At 39.0% G+C, this 24,660-nt stretch overlaps 1 protein-coding gene and 1 long non-coding RNA gene across 3 annotated transcripts; one reads left to right on the plus strand and one right to left on the minus strand.

Moving 5' to 3' along the window:
* Positions 1-1,322: 1,322 nt before the first annotated feature.
* On the plus strand, positions 1,323-2,711 carry LOC110926739. The gene is made up of 2 exons (XM_022170442.2): positions 1,323-2,112; positions 2,284-2,711. Exons 1-2 carry the CDS (start codon positions 1,323-1,325, stop codon positions 2,709-2,711), a joined length of 1,218 nt encoding a protein of 405 aa, XP_022026134.2.
* A 6,237-nt stretch (positions 2,712-8,948) lies between these two features.
* On the minus strand, positions 8,949-12,131 carry LOC110926738. Of its 2 annotated transcripts, none has more exons than XR_002585387.2 (4): positions 11,777-12,131; positions 10,569-10,635; positions 10,157-10,248; positions 8,949-9,156 (listed from the first exon to the last, which is right to left on the minus strand). It is a non-coding gene; the product is annotated as an uncharacterized LOC110926738 (long non-coding RNA). The 2 variants fall into 2 exon arrangements; XR_002585386.2 differs by having other exon boundaries at positions 10,569-10,655.
* Positions 12,132-24,660: the final 12,529 nt, after the last annotated feature.

The following is a 24,660-nucleotide window of genomic DNA, read 5'->3' on the forward strand; positions in this document are numbered from 1 at the left end:
AAAATACAAAGATACTAACCTCAAGGTTGCGAAGTCCAAAAATACAAAAATACAAAGATACTAACCTATTGGTAGGTCTTACCCGGCGAATTGCTTTAGATAGTCCTTGGAAAAGGTCGTGTCTTGGTTTCCCTGTCGGTTTTATTAGTCTATCAAGTAAGATTTATTAATTCAAACTACCCTAGATCTATGATTGGAAAAGAGTAGGTTAACATTAGGGTACTTACACAATAATTAGACAACTGGAAAGGCGTCTAATAACCGGTAGGATTAACAGCCTAGGTAGTTCCACAGGTTTCTCCTTGAGAAGGGTCGAGAGGCTTAGTTGGTTCTTAATAGGTTTAGTATTATATGATCCCGGTTCCATAATTCATGCATTTAACTTAATCGGTATTTCTTAAAAAGTAATCCAGGATTCTTGTTTAGGTGGTCTCGTTCTCCATATAAGAAAAGCCTTTCAGTCTTCATTCGTCCTTAGTCTAGTTTTAGTTAACTTAGTAGTTTAATATAGATTTCCTAGATTTTGCGTAACCCCCCCTCCCCCAAAACAAATAAAAAAGTTTTAGTCGTGTCTGTCAGTGTCTATTAGAGTCTAATTTGCGTGATACATAGACTCCTGTGGTTCGATATCCGGACTTCCTAGGTTATACTACATTGATCGGTACACTTGCCGATTGTGTGGTTTTAGCTCGAGTCTAGAATCAAAGCTTTGTAGTGTCTAGTTTAGAGAGTCTAATTTGGTTAATTTTTATAGTCTGTTTAGCACACATCAAGTTTTTGGCGACGTTGCCGGGGACTCTTGGCAATTGCGTTCATTAGCTTTGATAGACTTTACTGCGATATACGTACTTGGTCGTCTGTTTTGTTTTGAGTCTTTGTTTTTTTATTTTTCATCTTGTGTCTTAGTTACTAGTGTTTGTTTGCTTTTCTTGTGTTCGGGTTTTCGCTTGTAGTGGATGCCACATCTGCGCTCGCACGAACCGCCACCACCAGTCAAGGAGTCATCATCTCAATTGGGCCAAGGCCCACAGGTTAATTCTTCATCTTCTTCTGGTTTCCCAAATTTCAATTCCACCCCGTTACCCACCCCACCTCCTACACCACCACCTTCGCCAAACCATTCACCTAAAACCTCACCTAAAGTTTCTCCACCCGATAGTCCTACTTCTAGTGCCTCTAGTAATCCAGACAACTTAGAACCAATGGCCAACGCTAGGCAAACCGTCCATCAGCAAGCCACCTAGAATTTCATCGGTCTTGCCTCACCCATCACCGTTCCACCCATAGTTAGCGAGAACTCATGGCAAATTCCATCTTATGCCATGCAGGCCATTACCAATAACATCCAATTCCATGGCCGCGAGGACGAGGATGCACCGGCCCATATAAACCGGTTCTCTCATATCCTTGCTACTTTTAGCCTTCACGGTGCCCCTAATGATGCTACTTACTTGCAGCTTCTCCAATTTTCATTAGCCGGCCGTGCGGCTACTTGGTTGGACTCTCAACCAACCGGTACCTTTACCACATGGGCGGGGTTTCGTCAAGCCTTTTTGAACAAGTACTTCCCGCCCGCTAAAGCCTCACGTCTTAGAGACCAAATCCACTCCTTCCGCATGGAGCCCGACGAGCCTTACTACCTTGCTTGGGAGCGTTTCCAAAACCTTTGTGCTCGTTGCTCCCAGCATGGTCTTTCCGATTGGGCTTTATGTGAGAAATTTTATAACAGTCTCACCCAAGAGACTCGTGATCGTTTCGATACTAATGCGGGGGGGCATATGATGGGTATTCTTACTGTTGTTGAGTGTCTAGAGCGGTTTAAGGCATTTGCGCAGTCTCAATCGCAATCGCAAGCCGATCAGCGATATCAAAGTGGTAATTCGAATACCACTACTAGTGCACCCGCCCGAGGGGTGAATCATGTCACCATGGATCTTAGTTTAGCCGCTGTTTTGGAAAACATGTCTAGGGAACTTAAGGAAATTAAGGCTAAGGTAGACAAATGTGAGTATTGCCGAGGGGGTCACGACACGAGTGCGTGCCCATTGCTAGTTGGTGAGGAGCAAGTTGATTTTGTAGGAGGTTTTGGTAGAGGTCAACCTAGCGGGTTTGGTAATAATAATAATTTTGGGTCGGGTTGGCGAAATAATAATAATAATAATAATAATAATAATAATAACAACTTTAATAATAATAACAATTTTCGATAAAATGGACCCCCTGGTTTTCAAATAGCTCAAAATACCAATAGGGGTTAAGGTTCACTTTTTGGTGGGGGTTCAGGTGGGCAGTTCAACAAGGGGTTCAATGGGCAGGTCAAATATGGGGGGTCAAATAATCAGGGTCAAACAGGTCAAGGTTCAAGCTATGATTTAGGGGGTAGTCTAGAAAGGATGGAGTCCATGATGAGTCAATTAGTTGTTAGGGATCAAACCACGCAAAAGACCCTTAGTGACCACGACCTCATGCTTAAGAACCACCAAGCCTCTTTCCAAGACCTTCAAAGTGTCGTAGGAGATATGTCTAGGAAGCTAGAGGAGAGATTACCCGGCCAGTTTGCAGGTAATACCCAACCGAACCCTAATGCTCATGCTAAAGCCATTACCACCCGTATTGGTAAAACCGCAGGGAACCCTAGAGGTGAGGAGAGAGTGGTTGATGAGGATGGAGATTTCATAGATGGAGGCCCTTTTGTGTTTCGTTGTAGTTAAGGCCCATGATACTATATAAACAGCTTTCTGGTTTCACTTTGAAACTAGAGGAGAGCATACCCTGAGAGTTATTCTGTGAAACTGTGTGTATATCAGTTGTTCTCGGTTCTCATCCCGTTTAATCAATAGATTGTGTTTCATTGGTTATTCCATGTTCTTATTATCTGTGTTTGGATTGGCATCGTTACGGGGATTTCTCACCCGTGACCGTGTTTGTGATAAACAAGGATTTGGTTTTCGTTATCGATCCTCAGATTTCGGGACCTACAGATATCACACTTATAGGCTTATACGAGGTCAATACGGGACCTAATATTTGTATTATTTTTAATTTTTTTAATTAATAATATTGTTATTATTTTTAATTTTTATAATTAATAATATTTGTATTATTTTTAACAATATCATTTTTTTATAAATAAACATGGAAATACCCCAAAATACACACAATTAATGTTCTTTTTTTTATAAATAAAAAAGGAATACAGAAAAAAAATACAAAAATGGAGCTTTATATATGCTGCGTATAGATCCCTACGCAGCGTATTAGACAAAAATGACAAAACTACTGTAGGTCCCGTTTTTCGGTGGATCGATAACGTAAACCTATCCTTGTTTATCAAGAACACGGTAACGGGTGCGGAATCCCCGTGACAGTGCAAACCAAACAAAGTTTAAAATAAGAACACGCGTAACCAAAAGATTCGATATCTATTGATTAGGGATGAGTACAACCCGAAACATATACAAACAATGTTTATAGAGTTTCACTAAGTCTTACAGGTCTCTCATTCTCATCAGTTTCACACAGAAACTATGAGGGTATTTATACTAAAAAGACACAGTCCTTAACGAATCAGAAAAGGACTCGGCGAAACAACTTTTGGGCCAAACATTGGGCCTGAAGAAGCCACAGGTGACGAAACAGGCTGAACCATGACAAAGGTTGACGAAACAAAATCTGTTTCGTCATATGCTTTCAAAGTTCACATATTTCCACATAAGACAAAATAGTGACATCATCATGACATCACTAAGGTGATGTCAAGGTGATGTGTTGGCGGGAAAGGCCACGGCTCTCCGTGCTTCACGTGACGAACTCTGGAGTGCACGACGGAGGAATGTCGTGACGTCGGGCTTGAGCTGGACCTAACCGTGTCAAAACCAAGTCGTACCGAGCCGAGTCGAACCGAGCCGAGTCGCGTCCACACAAAGTGTATCAACAAACTCCCCCTTGGACGCTACTCGTGATGGTTCGTCTTCTGTGATTGTTCGTCTTCTGTGTCTTTCATGTCGGAGGATCTTCAAAGTCTTCACGCGTCGTAAGAAGAAAGTGTATCAACAAACTCCCCAATTCATTTAGGAAGTGTGTTAACAAACTCCCCCTTAGAATGAACTCTCCATTGAGTCATGCTCGTGAATCTTTTGACTTGTCAATTCTTTAGATCCTTGTGGTGTTGATGAGGGGTCATCGACAACTCTATCATCATTATCTTTTGAGTGCCTCCACGTCGTGTCTTCATTCCAAAGCTTGTCATTGAACATGTTCTCCTCGCCTTTAGCATCTGCACATGCAAGAAATCTAAACGCATAATGAGAACAACTGCTTGGAATATAGTTTCCATAAACAAACGACACATGTGTGGCCATATCTCAATCAAACACCGACCGACAACAGTTTGAAAGTTTAGAAAATGATCAATTTTAGTCCTTTAACTTTCAAAACTTGTTAACTTCGACCATTTATGAAGATGCAATTGTTTTCCGGCTTAAAATCAGGATTTTGGGTAGGATAGACTTGAGTTCCAACATCGGTCAATCAAAAATAAACTAGAAGCAAAATCTTTTTGGATTTTATAAAGTTTATATTAAAACACACCTAAAATCTTTTTGGAATTTTTCATTTTTCAAATTTAAAGACGGAAAACAATAAATAAATATATACAAACATTCTTTTTGCTAGTTTCGAGGGTAAGAGAATCATATCAGTGTACGGTCATGTCAAAACGCTCTTGTTGTTCATTTAGTTAACATTTAGATAAGCATCCTATAACAATTATCGGTATTGTTGTCCACTTAAGCTCAACTTATCAGATGTAATCATGGCGAGGGGATACAATTAGTGTATGAATTATACTTACAGACCGGTGTTCATCCACACACGACACATTCCCGTATCAAGGTATGCACGAGAGTTCATCTTACCGGTGAGTATACCGATTATCATCTGTTTGACCGTATATGATGTGAGATTCTCACTTATCTTGATTTGAAAAGAAGCCCTATGTGATAGAATCACTTATTGATGAGGAACTTGATTTTCATTATGCATGAGGGCACAGGAGCAAGTCCGTGAACAGGTCATATAACAACCCTCGGTAAAACAGACATCCTCATAATAGTTCCGACACCCTAATATATTTTAAATATCTCAATGTGTCTTTATATGCACCCCGTATGTGAAAACCGAGCCCCAAAATAGATTATACTATATAAAATAAATAAAAACAATAATTATTAAGTTGAGGCGGGCCGCGTAGGGCCTCACCTCAAGTTAAAGCGGGCCGCGCGAGTGTGTAACCAGACTTCGCTAAAACCATAAGCCCAAGCGGGCCGCGTACAAGTTTGGTCAAGTGAAGGCGGGCCGCGAGCGTCCTGAATTGTGGCGCAGCCTTGGGCCGCCACGTGGCCCAACACGCGTTGAACCTAGGTGGTGACCCGGATCAGCTAGCCTAGACCCCTAGGCCATGCGGGCCGCGTAAAGCCCAGCCCTAATGTCACGCGGGCCGCGAGGAAGTCCAATTACAGCCCTATATAAGAAGGTAACGGGCTTTCGGTTTTCGTCGCTCACAACTTTCTTTCTTTCTAAAATTCTGAAGTAGTATACACTATAGCCGGGTATTATACCCCCTAAAATAGCGAGGTTCTGCTACGATGTAAGTATTATAACCCCTGGAGACGTATTAGATACGCTGCCCGATTGATCTAGGGTTCCGTAACGGCTGTCGTGGTTCTGCCCGACGTAGTCGTTGGAATGCCGTCTCGGGGAGGGTATTACTAATGTTAAAATGGGTTATTATACTAACACACGTGCATCTGTGTAATTTATAGATTATCTCCAGGAAACCCTTACGAAAAACCTAAAACAGCAATGTGAGTAATCTCCTTTTTGTTAACTGTTTTTACAAAACCTTAAATACCTTTCCATGCAAATGACAGTTATTGAGTATTTGTGAAGAATACAATTATAGTGGGTATGTTGGGGTTTTGTATACAAAATTGGTTACTGGTGTGGTAACATCCCATATGTTGAGTATGACCGTACCACTGATGTTAATTGTGATGTCTTGGATACAAATGTAATTGCGGATGTGCCCTCAATACTGCAAATTGGTTTTTACTTAAACTTGATTAAATTGGGATTCACTCACCAGTATTTCCCACTGACAAAATGTTTTTAAAACGCGTTTCAGGTAACAATATGTGAAAGCCAAATAGAAGCCAGCTGGACAGCACTGAAGGCTTGGAAAAGTGGCAATAAAGTTACCTAAGAATAAAATGGATATTTTTATTAAATAAATAGGATTTATTCCTATGAAACGTGTGTATTGAAAACTTGGGTTTTTACCTATATGTTTAATATTATAAACGTGGTGGTTTACTCTGATTAAATATTTCCTAACTACGATCCTGATGAAAATTTCCGCTGCCAAATTGGATAAATAAATGTGATACCACTGAAACTGGCTCACGGCCGCCCGTTCCCGGGAGATAGGGATCGGGGGCTGTGACAGAAGGTGGTATCAGAGCTATGCCACTGATTCAGCCACAGAAGCGTTCTGCTGACATCAAAATTTAAAGTGTTAGGAAATAAATTATGGAAATACGTGTATAATTGTATTTCTTGCTATGTGTTATCTGACTATTTGTTAGTTTACAGTATGAGTGACCAAGGACCTTCTGACGCCTATCGTCAACTGTCTGGTTCGCCTAGGAGCGAAGGCACCTCCTCTTCTCAGCCTGCCCTCTCAGGGTATTCTGCTGACACAGAAGAAGGGATCTTTGTGTTTAAGGCTCAGTCTGAAGAGCCATTTCCTCAGAAAAAGAGGGGATGGTTCAGTAGGGGAGCGCACGAGCGTAGGAAAAGAATGAAAAAGTTGCAGGAACAGCGAGTGTTAGCCGCAGCAAAAAGAGAAACTGATGCTTATAATCAGGATATGCTCAATAGGGGTATCGCTAATATCCATATTTTAGCAACCACTGCTGCTGACCCAAACCTGGAACAAATGCTAGCACCACAACCACAAAATCCTGATCAACCCATGGAAATAGAAGACCAGATAGAAATGCCTGATTTCAACCCGGAGGAGATACCTAGGGTACCTGCACCTGATCCTCTAGACCCAAACAATTACGACCCCTGGTGGGACGATGTTAGGGACTACGTGCAACAAAACCCAATACAGGAAAATGTGCCAATGCCCAACTTAGGAGCTTATCCAGGGTTAGATCCTCAAGATCCCTACAACATTAGTGATGCATACGTTAGGGAAATTTTAGAGAATCCATACCCGTACCAGGCCCCTATGCCTCCGTATCAGGAACCCATACCTCAGTTTCCAAACCCAGTCCTAGAACCTGCACCCCCAATGAGTGCAGAAAATGTCCAGGAACTTAGGACTTTTGGGGAGGAAATTTTAGAAAGCAGTGATCGAATGCGACAGGTGGGAGAGCGTCTCGTCTGGAAGTATGACGAGCGCAATATGGATTTTTGGATGAATCCATATCAGTGAACGTGATGACAGTACGGTAGTAGTAATAATAATAAAATAATATATGTGTGTATGTGTTAGAAAAAAAAAACTACGGATGCATACTATTAGTATTGTAGCTTTACATTTCAGTCGGTACTGTAATTTTTATTTCTGTACTGGTGTGTATTGATGCATACTATATAAAAAAGAGTAAAAGTCGCAATGCTCGACGCTTTTTGTTAAAAAGTGCGTGTCATGTGATTGGCTATATATAAATATTATTTGTGATATTAATATTTGGTAAATGTCTAAAACTCAGATGGCCGACGCAGGAAATCAAGAAAATCTGAATAACGATAACCAGAGTAACATTAACGTGGTTAATGAGAATTCGGACAATAATAACAACGGAAACCAAATGGATAATAGTGCCGTTCAGCATATAGTGGCACAAGGAATTATAGATGCAATGCCATTTATTATTCAAACAGTTCAGGAAGCTAATAATAAAAGTAAGCATAGCAGTAAGCGACCAACTGAACCAGAAAACAGCGTGAACAATGGACCCATACTTCAAGCGCCCGTTCCCAAAAGAAGAAGAACCATGCCACATGGTTGTTCTTACAAGGAATTCTGGTCCTGCAAACCAATAGAATTCTCGGGCAATGAAGGACCCATTGCAGCTTTACGCTGGATAGAGAAAACTGAGGCAGTTCTGAAAATAAGCAAGTGTGCTGAAGAAGATAAAATAATGTTTGCTTCAAATCTGTTTAAAAATGCAGCCTTAGAATGGTGGAACACTATCCTCCAGTCAAGAGGAAGTGATAGAATTTATAATATGGAATGGGAAGAATTCAAGAACATGGTAGAAAGGAAATTCTGCCCTCCCAATGAAAAAGAGCAGATAGCAAATAAGTTTCTGAATCTAAGAATGACCGGGGTAGATAGTAAGGGTTACACTACCACATTCTTTGAATATGCTAGAATAGTACCTACCCTTGCATCACCTGAACCGGTATTAATCTCCCGTTATATCTGGGGATTAATTGGAGAGATTAGACATGTAGTCAAGGCAGCTAGACCCCAAACCATAGAGGAAGCTGTAGAACTAGCCAATACCTTGACAGATGAGTTAATTCGTACTAGAGAAGAAGACCAGAGGAGAAACCTAACCCAAAGGCTTACTCAAGAATTCCGTTCTGGGAATTCCAATCGTAGGAATGTAGGTTCTACCTCTGCACCCTACTGCAAAGCCTGCAGAAAGAAGCATTCTGGAAGATGCTCTACTTACTGTAATTTTTGCAAGGCCCCAGGACACAAGGAAGAGAATTGCAAGAAGAAATCCAGTAATGGAATGTGTTTCAATTGTGGGGAAAAAGGTCACATTAGGACAAACTGTCCGAAATTGGCTCCAGCTGCAACAAACAAAAATCCTAAAAATGCCATGTAACATCCGGTCTTATAATTCAAGGTTTAACGTAAATTTTACGTTAAACAATCATGTAATTTAAGATTACATAAACATTTGGAAATACGGGTTTATTAAAACTTTTATAAATCATAAGTTATTCTACATATCGTGATCAAATTCGTTGTTTAAAAATTTCAACATAGCAAAGTGCGGAAGCGTGTATCATTATCGTGTTCGGTTCTTCGTTGAGCTTGATCGTCTTCCGGCTTCCACAAAGTACCTACATTTTATAAAAACATGAAATGCTTTAGTCATACGGGATTTAAAACGTATCTAAACAAGTCCGGGAAACAAAAATGATCAAAAATACATTTTGTACAAGGTCCACCGTAAATTACGGTGGCTACCGTAATTTACGGTAGCCCCTGAATGTTTATTCCTCCACCGTAAGGCAGTGGAGAACTACCGTAAGGAATTCAGCCTCCACCGTAACTTACGGTACCCACCGTAAGTTACGGTGACCCCTGCATCAGCTTCTTCCATTTTGCCGTATATTGACACGAAAACTTTCGTATCTTTCAATCCGCTTATCCGTTTGACCTACCGTTTCTTCCTACATGATTATAATTTGATTCTCCATCATATGGAGTTTAAACCCAATATCCAACTCAATAAAATTTCAGACTTTTAAATCCTCGGCTTATTACCCTTTATTCCGACTTTTAACCCGTTTATGCATTTTATCAAACAAACATATTTGTTTGACCCCCATTTCTCATGCACCCCTTTAATTCCAAAATTACCTATCATATTAGGTTCCAATTACAGATTTCTACGCATTATTGACTCGCTTTTTACTTAAAATCTTATTTTGACCCGTTAAGGGTATTTATGTCCTTTCTGGCATAAATCTTGCTCATTTACTTTTAGCACCAAAATTTTCACATTAGTTTTTCAAATGGTCTTCCACCACAATTATATTTGTGGTGGATTTGATATAGTAAACTACTTATGTCGCGTTTTACGTCACGGTTTGTCATTTTACGAAAAAGACCCATTCCTAGGCATTTGACCCACAAAGGTTTATGCCTATCACCATGATGCTTATCTAAGGATTACATGATTATAATACGTGATTCCCAAACCACCCATAAGGGCCGTTTACCCGATTACCCATCAAGGCATATTTATCTTCATTAGTCCCTCATTTACGACGAAGGACTTTCACTACAATTATGATCAAAATCACACATTTAAAGTATAATCTCATTGATGCGTACCTGGCCCGGGTTAACAATTAGACCCGGTTTATACCTCGCCTTTATTATCACATATTCTTTGGCGAAGCAATCATCCGAATTGCTAATCGCTCCTGTTAACACAAGACTTGACAACCACATTAGTCGATATTGTCAAATGGTGTTATCATGCCATTTGACCCATTTGGCCTATATGCCCAACGTTGCCTATTAAATCAAAATCATGGTTTTTGACTTCTAATTCATACATCCATCCCGTCCCGGATTTCATTACCGAGTCCCCTTTTTGCCAATAACCATGGTTTTTATCATCTTTGTAAGTTCCGACTCGTATCAATCACGTCGGAAATCCATATTTTCAATATTAGCATTATTGCATCTATAACATATAGAATGAACAAGTAATCTACACAATTATGTAAGTTTCACTTACCTTGCATCCGAGCTATGCTTTTCTTCCATGCTTAACTTGTTTGACCCGCTTCCTTCCAAGCCTCCATCTAGCTTGTCAAAAGTCAAACTATCATCATATTTCACAAGGTGGTTAGGTTAGTCATTATAACCACGACTATTCCACCTTACGTGTTTTCTATGTCAAAACTACTATTCGACTCCGTCCATGGTTAGTTTAACTCTTCAAAAGTTAACTACCCTTAATTATATGATATGCGTATATAAGCTAAATCGACTTCATAATTAAAATTTGTATTACCCCACATCACACATAATTAGTCGAACTAGGAAATTACGCGTTTGATTCATAATTTCAACATATGAACATTGTGGGCATAATTTATAATATCAACAATCAAGTTTCGTATCACTGAAAATAGGCTGTTTTTGGTGACCTATTTAACCTGTTTACAAGTCTTCAAAATTTATGATTTTTTTATGTGGCGTACCTCTCGGAGGGGGAGCCCTTGTGTTAAAATTTCAAGATCTAACTCTTTACCGAAAATTCGTAAAAATTCATCTACTAAGCTGCAATCAGATTCGTCACTTCTGACTGCAGCTTACGGAAAAATTCATTAAAAATTCCTCGTTTATCCGATTGACGAAATTCCAATTGGCAATTCTTCTAATCACTTAATACTTTCTACAGTAAGAATTTGAGATCATAACTCAATTCCTAAATTGAGTTATGACATTCGTAATGGGCTGCAGATTCTGCCAGAAAACGCAGCTTGAACCTTTGATACGGAAAAATTCATAAAACGCTCAATTTTCGTCGAAAAAATGCGATTCCAGTGGGGTTTTAAAGATATTTCCTGGAATTACATTTTAGGCTCAAGAAAAACATGTTTTTACCACGTTTTATCCAGGTTACAGCCAATACAAGTTGGCTGTAAATTCTGATCAAGAACCGTTTGAATTCAGCTTTCAAATTAAGCATGTTCTTGATATCATAACACTAATTTTTAGGAATCAAAACCCTAAAAACATCTCATACATGAATTTAGAATCAACAAAATCTAAATTTACTTGATCTAGGCATGATTTCAATAAATTCTTGTCTAGGGTTTACTCCTAAACACTATTTCACTTCAATATCATCCATACCACAATCATGCAACATAAATTTCGGATTTCTTATGCACATCAAGAATTCTCAACTTCATAAATATCAAAAATTCGACATACCTTCCGATCCCCTTAGCTTGGTGATCACGATTTTAGTTAAAGCCCTAATTTCTTTGCTCGATTTCTCCTTGATTTTGCTGGATTTCATGTGCTTTAGGGTTTTGAAAGAACCCCCTGTTCTTCTGATCGTTCCTGCGCACACACACACTTACCAAGTGTGTGTTGTGTTTTATTTTTAGTTTTAATAAATAAGTTTTCTCCATTTGGCACTATTAGCCCCTCATGTTTTGTTTTTATAAAAGGTTTAACTATTTCTAGTTTCCTTTATTGTTCTAACTACACATAATTAACTAGGTTAATATTCCTAGTCACTTAGTGGGTTCGGAATGTCATAACCCGTTTTATTTTAAGTCCCGTTAACTCGAGCGTTCTATATACTTTGTTTTTCTCAAAGTATTTATCCTCTTTTTTTTTTTTACATCAAGTTTATTTATTTAAATCCTAATATTTACCGGGTTAATTTTGACTACTAACAGTATTTTACCCGTCTTTACTATTAACGTGGTTTGATTACCAAACCCGTTTTGGGGTGTTACAAGTCTACCCCCCTTAAAGAGGTTTCGTCCCCGAAACCTTTCTTACGTAGTTCTTCTAGGTTTGACTCTACTGACTTAGTTTCGACAACTACTTGAGCATTGCTCGTAATTAACAACCTTACCAGAAAAGTAAGGCAGTGTGCTTTTGGTTTTAAGGCATATGACATATGTGCCTTTCACGTGTAAGGCCTCATAGGCCGTTACTTTCAGTGTGTATTTCTTATTTTAGTCACTTATATGACCGAGTTGTCATCTAATCACTCGGTTGTATTTATTTTCAACATGTTTGCTTCAATCTAATCTTATTTCAACAGGCGCTTATATAAGTCGTAACACTATTCCGACTTTAGAAAGGTTTTACCGGCTAGCCAGATTAGTCGCCGTCACCTTATTCCCGTCTTTCGGGTACATCTATTGCCGATCCGGCCTTTCACATGTTTTTCTGATTTTTCATATCTCGTAACTTACGTTTCGACTTGATTGTATTCTATATCATTTTCTATATTTCTTTTCTTGTCTGTGGGCGTGTCATGTCACTTTTAAATCTAATTCGACTTTTCTTTGTCATGCTTCTTCTTTTTGAATGTATCATCTCGCACCCATCGGTGTTAAGACCCACATTCTTTGATTTATTCCTTTCCGAATTCATCTCATAGTATTCATACGTGTTAAAATGTTGTTTCTTACCAAAAATTGAATTTTTAGTTTAACGTTTTCTTTTTAGCTCATGTCAATTCCAAGGAATTTACGTCCAAGGATTTATCCCCTTCCGTTGTCATTTCGGTAATGACTTCACACACTTTTATGACATAGCACAATTTAAATAATTGTGAACTCTTTTGTCATTTTTTTTTTTTGCCCGCTTAAATGTTTTAGTGAAATTTTTTTTTTTTTTTTTTTCACTTTTGTCAACCAGACCCTTTACAATCTCTTCGCTTTTAACCCATTTAATTAACTTAGCGAAACATATCGCTTTTATACTAACTTTGTCTCTCGTTATTATTTTACGCGGGGAGTTAACCAGTTTCCTTGTTTCATTCTATTGACCCGTTAAGAAACATATTTGCATTTTCCGGGTTCGAGTGTAAGTATCACTCCCTCCCAATGTTTGTCTAAATCGTTTTACATGCTTGATGTTTTCTGGGTTCGAGTGTGAGTACACTCCCTCCCAATACTTGATGTTTTCTGGGTTCGAGTGTGAGTACACTTCCTCCTAATACTTGATGTTTTATGGGTTCGAGTGTGAGTACACTCCCTCCCAATACTTGATGTTTTCTGGGTTCGAGTGTGAGTACACTCCCTCCCAATACTTGATGTTTTCTGGGTTCGAGTGTGAGTACACTCCCTCCCAATACTTGATGTTTTCTGGGTTCGAGTGTGAGTACACTCCCTCCCAATACTTGATGTTTTCTGGGTTCGAGTGTGAGTACACTCCCTCCCAATACTTGTCTGAATCATTTTACATGCTTGTTTGTCCCTTCCCTCGGGCTCATTATCCTAATGTAATACGCTTCCGTCACTCGGTTGTGCGTTTACATTATTATCAAATATCTTACTCATTTGATTCATTTGATTCATTTGGGTACTTTTAAACTAGTCCCATATACCCCACCCTTACTACATCGGATGTAAATGTGTTCGCTATTAGAAACTCGTGGTATCATATGCCACTACTTACTTGGCCAGAGTAAGCGATTAACACATGACATACACGACCTTCCTATAGTTTCCACATCACGCCCTATGTAAGTACTCTATTTAGTTTTCTTGGAAATGATATCCTGGATACGTAGTTCTATTCAGGTTTTTCCAAGTTTCTAATTTACCTATGCAACAATCATTCTCTACTTTGTTTATTGCATTCTACTATTTGTGTGATTATATTTAAAAGCGTGCACCTGATATTGCTTGCCTTAAAGAGCTTTCTTGCCGTTACTTATTTGCAATCGTTACGCGATTTAGGTCCTTGATGATTATGCTCTCCTTGCCATATCTCGGACCGTTCCATCATTATATCCACAATTCGTTTGACTCTCGTCGTCTTCAAACGCGAGTGTCCTTCAATTAAAACATTCACAAAAGTTAGTAACGTCAACTTTAATAATCGCCCGCATTATAATACAAGGCTTTTTCTACTATACGCGTCAACGCTCGTATTTCCGTCAACTATATCAATCATTTTAATTGGGGTAACGTGTATCACACGATAACCCTATGTGTTGTTTACAAAACTTTAGCATACATGTACTTACCGGATTTGCGATCAAGCCTCGAACCGAACACTATTCTTTGTCAAGAGCATAAGGTTTAAGTCCAAGAATGGTTCCTCCCCACCATACTCGAATCTCTTAAACCAAGGCTCTGATACCAACATGTAACATCCGGTCTTATAATTCAAGGTTTAACGTAAATTTTACGTTAAACAATCATGTAATTTAAGATTACATAAACATTTGGAAATACGGGTTTATTAAAACTTTTATAAATCATAAGTTATTCTACATATCGTGATCAAATTCGTTGTTTAAAAATTTCAACATAGCAAAGTGCGGAAGCGTGTATCATTATCGTGTTCGGTTCTTCGTTGAGCTTGATCGTCTTCCGGCTTCCACAAAGTACCTACATTTTATAAAAACATGAAATGCTTTAGTCATACGGGATTTAAAACGTATCTAAACAAGTCCGGGAAACAAAAATGATCAAAAATACATTTTGTACAAGGTCCACCGTAAATTACGGTGGCTACCGTAATTGACGGTAGCCCCTGAATGTTTATTCCTCCACCGTAAGGCAGTGGAGAACTACCGTAAGGAATTCAGCCTCCACCGTAACTTACGGTACCCACCGTAAGTTACGGTGACCCCTGCATCAGCTTCTTCCATTTTGCCGTATATTGACACGAAAACTTTCGTATCTTTCAATCCGCTTATCCGTTTGACCTACCGTTTCTTCCTACATGATTATAATTTGATTCTCCATCATATGGAGTTTAAACCCAATATCCAACTCAATAAAATTTCAGACTTTTAAATCCTCGGCTTATTACCCTTTATTCCGACTTTTAACCCGTTTATGCATTTTATCAAACAAACATATTTGTTTGACCCCCATTTCTCATGCACCCCTTTAATTCCAAAATTACCTATCATATTAGGTTCCAATTACAGATTTCTACGCATTATTGACTCGCTTTTTACTTAAAATCTTATTTTGACCCGTTAAGGGTATTTATGTCCTTTCTGGCATAAATCTTGCTCATTTACTTTTAGCACCAAAATTTTCACATTAGTTTTTCAAATGGTCTTCCACCACAATTATATTTGTGGTGGATTTGATATAGTAAACTACTTATGTCGCGTTTTACGTCACGGTTTGTCATTTTACGAAAAAGACCCATTCCTAGGCATTTGACCCACAAAGGTTTATGCCTATCACCATGATGCTTATCTAAGGATTACATGATTATAATACGTGATTCCCAAACCACCCATAAGGGCCGTTTACCCGATTACCCATCAAGGCATATTTATCTTCATTAGTCCCTCATTTACGACGAAGGACTTTCACTACAATTATGATCAAAATCACACATTTAAAGTATAATCTCATTGATGCGTACCTGGCCCGGGTTAACAATTAGACCCGGTTTATACCTCGCCTTTATTATCACATATTCTTTGGCGAAGCAATCATCCGAATTGCTAATCGCTCCTGTTAACACAAGACTTGACAACCACATTAGTCGATATTGTCAAATGGTGTTATCATGCCATTTGACCCATTTGGCCTATATGCCCAACGTTGCCTATTAAATCAAAATCATGGTTTTTGACTTCTAATTCATACATCCATCCCGTCCCGGATTTCATTACCGAGTCCCCTTTTTGCCAATAACCATGGTTTTTATCATCTTTGTAAGTTCCGACTCGTATCAATCACGTCGGAAATCCATATTTTCAATATTAGCATTATTGCATCTATAACGTATAGAATGAACAAGTAATCTACACAATTATGTAAGTTTCACTTACCTTGCATCCGAGCTATGCTTTTCTTCCATGCTTGACTTGTTTGACCCGCTTCCTTCCAAGCCTCCATTTAGCTTGTCAAAAGTTAAACTATCATCATATTTCACAAGGTGGTTAGGTTAGTCATTATAACCACGACTATTCCACCTTACGTGTTTTCTATGTCAAAACTACTATTCGACTCCGTCCATGGTTAGTTTAACTCTTCAAAAGTTAACTACCCTTAATTATATGATATGCGTATATAAGCTAAATCGACTTCATAATTAAAATTTGTATTACCCCACATCACACATAATTAGTCGAACTAGGAAATTACGCGTTTGATTCATAATTTCAACATATGAACATTGTGGGCATAATTTATAATATCAACAATCAAGTTTCGTATCACTGAAAATAGGCTGTTTTTGGTGACCTATTTAACCTGTTTACAAGTCTTCAAAATTTATGATTTTTTTATGTGGCGTACCTCTCGGAGGGGGAGCCCTTGTGTTAAAATTTCAAGATCTAACTCTTTACCGAAAATTCGTAAAAATTCATCTACTAAGCTGCAATCAGATTCGTCACTTCTGACTGCAGCTTACGGAAAAATTCATTAAAAATTCCTCGTTTATCCGATTGACGAAATTCCAATTGGCAATTCTTCTAATCACTTAATACTTTCTACAGTAAGAATTTGAGATCATAACTCAATTCCTAAATTGAGTTATGACATTCGTAATGGGCTGCAGATTCTGCCAGAAAACGCAGCTTGAACCTTTGATACGGAAAAATTCATAAAACGCTCAATTTTCGTCGAAAAAATGCGATTCCAGTGGGGTTTTAAAGATATTTCCTGGAATTACATTTTAGGCTCAAGAAAAACATGTTTTTACCACGTTTTATCCAGGTTACAGCCAATACAAGTTGGCTGTAAATTCTGATCAAGAACCGTTTGAATTCAGCTTTCAAATTAAGCATGTTCTTGATATCATAACACTAATTTTTAGGAATCAAAACCCTAAAAACATCTCATACATGAATTTAGAATCAACAAAATCTAAATTTACTTGATCTAGGCATGATTTCAATAAATTCTTGTCTAGGGTTTACTCCTAAACACTATTTCACTTCAATATCATCCATACCACAATCATGCAACATAAATTTCGGATTTCTTATGCACATCAAGAATTCTCAACTTCATAAATATAAAAAATTCGACATACCTTCCGATCCCCTTAGCTTGGTGATCACGATTTTAGTTAAAGCCCTAATTTCTTTGCTCGATTTCTCCTTGATTTTGCTGGATTTCATGTGCTTTAGGGTTTTGAAAGAACCCCCTGTTCTTCTGATCGTTCCTGCGCACACACACACTTACCAAGTGTGTGTTGTGTTTTATTTTTAGTTTTAATAAATAAGTTTTCTCCATTTGGCACTATTAGCCCCTCATGTTTTGTTTTTATAAAAGGTTTAACTATTTCTAGTTTCCTTTATTGTTCTAACTACACATAATTAACTAGGTTAATATTCCTAGTCACTTAGTGGGTTCGGAATGTCATAACCCGTTTTATTTTAAGTCCCGTTAACTCGAGCGTTCTATATACTTTGTTTTTCTCAAAGTATTTATCCTCTTTTTTTTTTTTACATCAAGTTTATTTATTTAAATCCTAATATTTACCGGGTTAATTTTGACTACTAACAGTATTTTACCCGTCTTTACTATTAACGTGGTTTGATTACCAAACCCGTTTTGGGGTGTTACATGCCAGAGCATTCGTGCTAACTACAGAGGAAGCCAGACGTAATTGCTGGTACGTTTTTAGTTAATGATATTTTTGCTAAAGTATTATTTGACTCTGGTGCAAACCAAAGTTTTATTAATACTTCGTTTTGCAAACTCCTAAATCAATCATTAACTAAACTACCACAAGAATGTCTAGTAGAAGCAGCAAATGGAGAAACCGTTAGAATTTCTGAAATCTTGCAGGGAGCGAGAATAGAAATTTTTAATCAAAAATTTATTGCAAACCTTTACCCAATGAATCTGGTAGGATTTGATGTCGTATTAGGAATGGATTGGTTAATAGCCAACAAAGCAAATATCTTATGTGATCAAAAGTCAATTCAGATAAAATCACCAAGAGGTGAAAAGATCACAATTAAAGGAGATAAACCCTTTAGATCCACTAAATTCATCTCTGTGATGAAAACTGCGAGTTGTATAAGAAAAGGATCTATAGTGTATTTGATTTCGATAATCACTAACACTAAAGAAAAAGAATTAAAAGATATTCCAGTAGTATCCCAATTTTCAGATGTTTTTCCAGAAGAATTGCCAGGATTACCGCCAGACAGGGAAGTCGAATTTAGAATCCATCTGCTACCTGGAACAGCACCGATTGCCAAAGCACCTTACCGTTTGGCACCCGCAGAAATGCAAGAACTGAAGAAACAATTAGACGAATTGTTGGAGAAAGGATTCATACAGCCAAGCTCATCGCCATGGGGAGCACCGATTTTATTTGTTAAAAAGAAGGACGGATCAATGCGTATGTGCATTGACTACCGTGAATTGAACAAAGTCACGATTAAGAATCGGTACCCATTACCGAGGATCGATGATTTGTTTGATCAACTTCAAGGAGCTCGATTTTTCTCTAAAATCGATTTAAGATCAGGATATCATCAATTAAAGGTACAGGAAGAGGATATTCCTAAAACCGCATTCAGAACAAGGTATGGTCATTATGAATTTACTGTCATGCCATTTGGTTTAACCAATGCCCCAGCCGCATTTATGGACATGATGAACCGAATATGTAAGCCATATTTGGATAAATTCATAATTGTCTTCATAGATGATATTCTAATTTACTCTAAAAGTAAGGAAGAGCATGCAAAGCACTTGCATTTACTTTTAAGTTTATTAAGAAAAGAAAAGCTTTATGCTAAGTTTTCAAAGTGCGAGTTTTGGTTAGAACAGGTACAATTTCTCGAACATTTAGTTAACCATGAAGGAATTCATGTAGATCCAACAAAAATCGAGGCAATTACCAAATGGAAAACCCCAGAGTCACCAACTGAAGTTAGAAGTTTCTTAGGATTGGCCGGTTATTATAGAAGATTTATTCGAGATTTTTCTAGAATAGCCATTCCTTTAACTAAGTTAACCTGTAAATCTGTTAAGTTTGAATGGGGACCAAAACAAGAAGAAGCCTTTAGAATCCTTAAGCAAAGATTAACCCATGTGTAACACTCTACTTAAGATACCTCATGTTTAAGCCAACTAAATAAGAAAAATTTTATAATTCATTCAAAACATTTCATCCAAAAGCGTTTAAGAACAACCACTAAACTTGAAGGACAATTGTGTAATTCATTCATTACAAAGTTTTCACAAAAGAACTTTTAAACAAAAGTGAAGATTATCTTCTTGAGAGTGTTCGGTTCATAAGTCTTACATTGATCACCACCCGCTTGATTGACTTACTTGAAATCTGAAATTTTAACAAAATGATAATGTTAGGACCCTTAAATTTTCATATAAATAGGTGTGGCGTAAAATGAATTCGATGTACACTATTTACGTAAAACAAAACAATTTTGACAGGGCTCCACCGTAAATTACGGTGGTCACCGTAATTTACGGTGGGCGCTGGGAGTTTATGGTTCCACCGTAAACCAGGAGGAAACCACCATAAAAGTTTTGCCCTCCACCGTAAATTACGGTAATACCGTAATTTACGGTAGACTCTGCAATTCCCTTCCTTTTGCTGTTTTGACCCGTTTAAGACGATTCCTGCACTTCTCAGCCCTTGAAGTGCCGCGCGGGGTATTTCCTCGCAACAAGTACGACCCATTTTGGATCCCTTGCTTCAACACACACGCTCCCATTACCGGTTTGCGTGATTTTAGCATTTCTCCCATTTCCCATAGCCGGACTTATGGTCTACGGATGGAGTACTCCCGTTACCCGGTTTGTACCCATCTTTTATCTACTCATCTGGGTTGTCATCATGAAGTCCATCATTTTAGACAACCAACCAACCAACACGATTCGACATTGTTCAATCTATCACCCATAAGTAAGAAACCCAAAACGTCATCATTATAGTAGCGTCAACTACATACCTTAGAGCTTTCCCTTTTGACGAGCGTCCGCACCGGCTTGACTTCCCGACGCCTCACTAACGTTGCCTAAAACATACAAGCCAATTGTCATTAGAACCATTCGGCTCATGATTAAGCTTGTTACTTTACCAACACCATACTTGTGTCAATTTATGTCTTTTAGGCATTTTATCCAGCATCTTGTGTGCATAATTTCTTACAATTTGTAACTAAGTTTAACATTCATGATTTAGCCATGGCAAACATCAAATTAAGCAATTTTGCTAAATTTTTACATCAATAATTTCTGAATTCTTGTTCATAAAACTTGAATTACTCTAGGTAACATCAAAATCCTATTGTTTCATACTTTTCTACAAAACCCACATATCACCTCTAATGGTGATCATGAATTTTACAAGAATTAAACCAAATTTCAACAAGAATCTATTAGGGTTCATCCTTATACACCATTTCAAGTAAAACAAACATCATGCATGACCAGATTTCAATCTTATGATTTTATCCAAAATCTAAGGTAGAACCAAATCATGAAATTTTGCATACCTTACAATCTCTTAGTCAAGATGATCACAACCCTATATTCAGATTTCAATTCGGACTTGATTTGCACCTTCAATTGATGAATTTTTGTGAATTTTAGGGTTTGAGGGAAACCCCCTTCTTGTTGCCTGGCTTGGATCGATCAAACACACACTTAGGTGTGTGTTTGGTGTGTTAATTTACTATTAGTAAATTAAGTTTCAGAGTTGTCACATTTGGTCCCTCAAGTATACATGGGTTATAAAACAAGGGTTTTCAATTATACTTTGTCATATTTTGTTAAGATTTCTACTAACTAGGTTATTTCCTAGCCCTTTTATCTTAACTTACTACTAGTATTTTATTTAAATTTTAACATTAATATTTTCGGGGTGTTACAAGTCCACCCCCCTTAAAGAGGGTTTCGTCCCCGAAACCTGTTTATGTATATGGCGGAAGTTCTTATACGTACCGAAAAGTGTAGGGTGTAGTCGTTTCATTTCCTCTTCAGACTCCCAAGTGGTGTCCGACCCTTTTCGGTGTTCCCATTTGACCTTTACTTGATGGACCATCTTGTTCCTTAAGCTTTTCACCTTACGGTCTAGAATTGCAATTGGTCTCACCGCGTAGTTGAGACTATTATCTATCTCGATGTCGTCATGACGAATATACGCGGTTTCGTCAGCTAGGCATTTCCGGAGATGTGATACATGGAACGTACTATGTATCCCACTCAATTCAGGGGGCAACTCGAGACGGTAAGCCACTCTACCGACTCGCTCGATGATTCTAAAGGGCCCGATAAATCTTGGGCTTAATTTCCCCCTTTTTCTAAACCGGATTATCCCTTTCCATGGTGATACCTTCAACATAACCTTATCACCAACTTGGAACTCAATCGGTCTTTTTCGTTTGTCCGCATACGCCTTTTGTCGATCTTGGGCCGCCCTTAGGTGAGCTCGGACTATATCGATCTTTTGATTCGTGAGTCCGATTACATCCTTGTGTTCAAGTTCACGCGGACCTACCTCACCCCAACATACCGGAGTTCGACATTTCCTTCCGTATAGCAATTCATACGGAGCCATGCCGATGCTTGCGTGGTAACTGTTATTATATGAGAATTCAACCAACGGTAGGTGAATATCCCAACTACCCCCGAAGTCAATTATGCATGCCCGTAACATATCTCCCAACGTTTGTATTGTTCTTTCACTTTGACCATCCGTCTGAGGATGGTACGCGGTGCTAAGAAACAATTTGGTTCCCATTTGTTTTTGGAAATCGCGCCAAAAATTTGAAGTGAACCGGGTATCCCTATCGGACACGATGGATATCGGCACTCCGTGGCGTGCTATTATCTCATTAGTGTACACTTCTGACATCTTCTCTGACGTATAAGTTTCTCGGATAGGGATGAAATGGGCACTTTTGGTTAGTCTATCCACCACTACCCAAATGGCATCGAAACCACGGCTAGTTCTGGGCAGCTTGGTTAGCAGGTCCATTGTAATTTGTTCCCACTTCCAAACCGGAATATCTAATGGTTGCAACTTGCCGTAAGGTTTTTGATGCTCTGCTTTGACTTGTAAGCAAGTCAAACATTTCTCCACGTATCTAGCCACATCCCTTTTCATCCCCGGCCACCAATAGTTTTGCTTCAAGTCCCTATACATCTTAGTTGCCCCGGGATGGATCGAATAGCGAGACTTATGTGCCTCGTCAAGCAAAAGACTCTTAACACCACATGTGTTTGGGACCCAAATCCGATCATTTCGGCATTGCATCCCATTGCTTCCTTCCGTAAGGTCTTTTACCATCCCTTTTATGCGTTCCTTCTTCCAATTCTCTTCCTTTAATGCTTCGATTTGGGCTCCTCGGATTCGGTCGAGCAAGCCCGAAGTTACTATCAACTGCGTAGATCGTATTCGTATCGGAACGCATTCGTCCTTTCGGCTAAGAGCATCCGCCACCACATTAGCCTTCCCGGGGTGGTAGTGGATCTCGCAGTCGTAGTCTTTCACCACTTCTAACCAGCGCCTTTGCCTCATATTTAGCTCTTTTTGGTCGAAAAAGTACTTCAAACTTTTATGGTCAGTGAAGATGGTACTTTTCACACCATACAAGTAATGCCTCTAGATTTTCAAGGCAAAGACCACGGCTGCCAACTCGAGATCATGAGTTGGGTACTTTGTCTCATGCGGCTTTAATTGCCTAGAGGCGTAGGCGATCACCCTTCCCCTTTGCATTAGTACGCACCCAAGGCCTAGGTGCGATGCATCCGAGTAAACTACCATATCCTCCGTACCATCCGGTAAAGTCAACACCGGTGCACAGGTTAATTTTTCCTTTAATGTCTGAAATGCCTTTTCTTGGTCGCTTCCCCAGACGAACTTCTCATTCTTGCGGGTCAATTTGGTCAACGGCGTTGAAATCTTGGAGAAATTCTGAATGAATCTCCGATAGTAACCTGCCAACCCCAAGAAGCTCCTAATCTCGGATGGATTCTTTGGAGGGTTCCATTTTGACACCGCTTCCACCTTCGACGGATCCACCAATATTCCTTTGGCACTTATGACGTGCCCTAGGAATTGCACCTCTCGTAACCAGAAGGCGCATTTTGAGAATTTAGCATACAATCTTTCCCGCCTTAATACTTCCAATACTTCCCGTAAATGGTCAGCGTGCTCCGCCTCGTTTCTTGAATAAACGAGGATGTCGTCTATGAAAACAATCACCGATCTATCGAGCATCGGCTTGCATACCCGGTTCATGAGATCCATGAATGCCGCGGGCGCATTCGTTAATCCGAACGACATTACGAGAAACTCGAAGTGTCCGTATCGTGTCCGGAACGCCGTTTTCGGTACATCACTCTCCTTCACCCTCAATTGGTGGTAACCCGATCTCAAATCGATTTTTGAAAACCAGCTAGCGCCTTGTAATTGATCGAATAAATCGTCAATTCTCGGGAGTGGGTATCGATTCTTTACCGTGAGTTTGTTTAACTCCCGGTAATCAATACACATTCGCATGCTCCCGTCTTTCTTCTTTACAAATAGCACGGGAGCCCCCCAAGGAGACACGCTAGGCCGGATGAATCCTTTCTCTAGTAAATCTTGCAACTGAGACATTAACTCTTGCAGTTCTGAAGGTGCCAACCTATACGGAGCCTTAGCAACCGGTTTAGCACCCGGGGTTAGTTCAATCCCGAACTCTATTTCTCGCTCTGGTGGTATTCCCAGGAGATCCTCGGGGAAGACATCTTTAAAATCACGCACCACAGGCACGTCTTCAATTTTGGGCATTTCTTTTTCGACGTCCCGCACATAAGTTAGATATGCCTTACACCCGTGTAGTATACACTTGCGGGCTTCTACAATTGAGCATATCACGGGATTACAAGCCTTCTCCCCATAAATGATGACACGCCTTCCGCTCGGAGACGTTAGGTGTATCTCCTTACGTAAGCATATCACCTTAGCATGGTAGCGGGATAGCCAATCCATTCCGACGACCACTTGAAATTCACCCATGGACATGGGTATTAAATCAATGGGGTATTCCTCGTCATCGATATTCAATTTGCATTCCCGACATACATCACAAACAAGAAAACATTTGTTATTACCTACTTCTACTTCCATTGGCATAGGTAATTTTGTTAATGTAAACATGGGGT

This window comes from Helianthus annuus, chromosome 16, assembly GCF_002127325.2.
Source record: "Helianthus annuus cultivar XRQ/B chromosome 16, HanXRQr2.0-SUNRISE, whole genome shotgun sequence".
Classification (NCBI taxonomy): Eukaryota; Viridiplantae; Streptophyta; class Magnoliopsida; order Asterales; family Asteraceae; genus Helianthus; species Helianthus annuus.

Bases quoted from the DNA above. Each gene is read 5' to 3' on its own strand.
- LOC110926739 (XM_022170442.2), top strand. From the start codon at position 1,323: ATGCAGGCCATTACCAATAACATCCAATTCCATGGCCGCGAGGACGAG. The intron at 2,113-2,283 runs GTAATAATAATA...GTGGGGGTTCAG, and splicing joins AGGTCAACCTAGCGGGTTTG to GTGGGCAGTTCAACAAGGGG.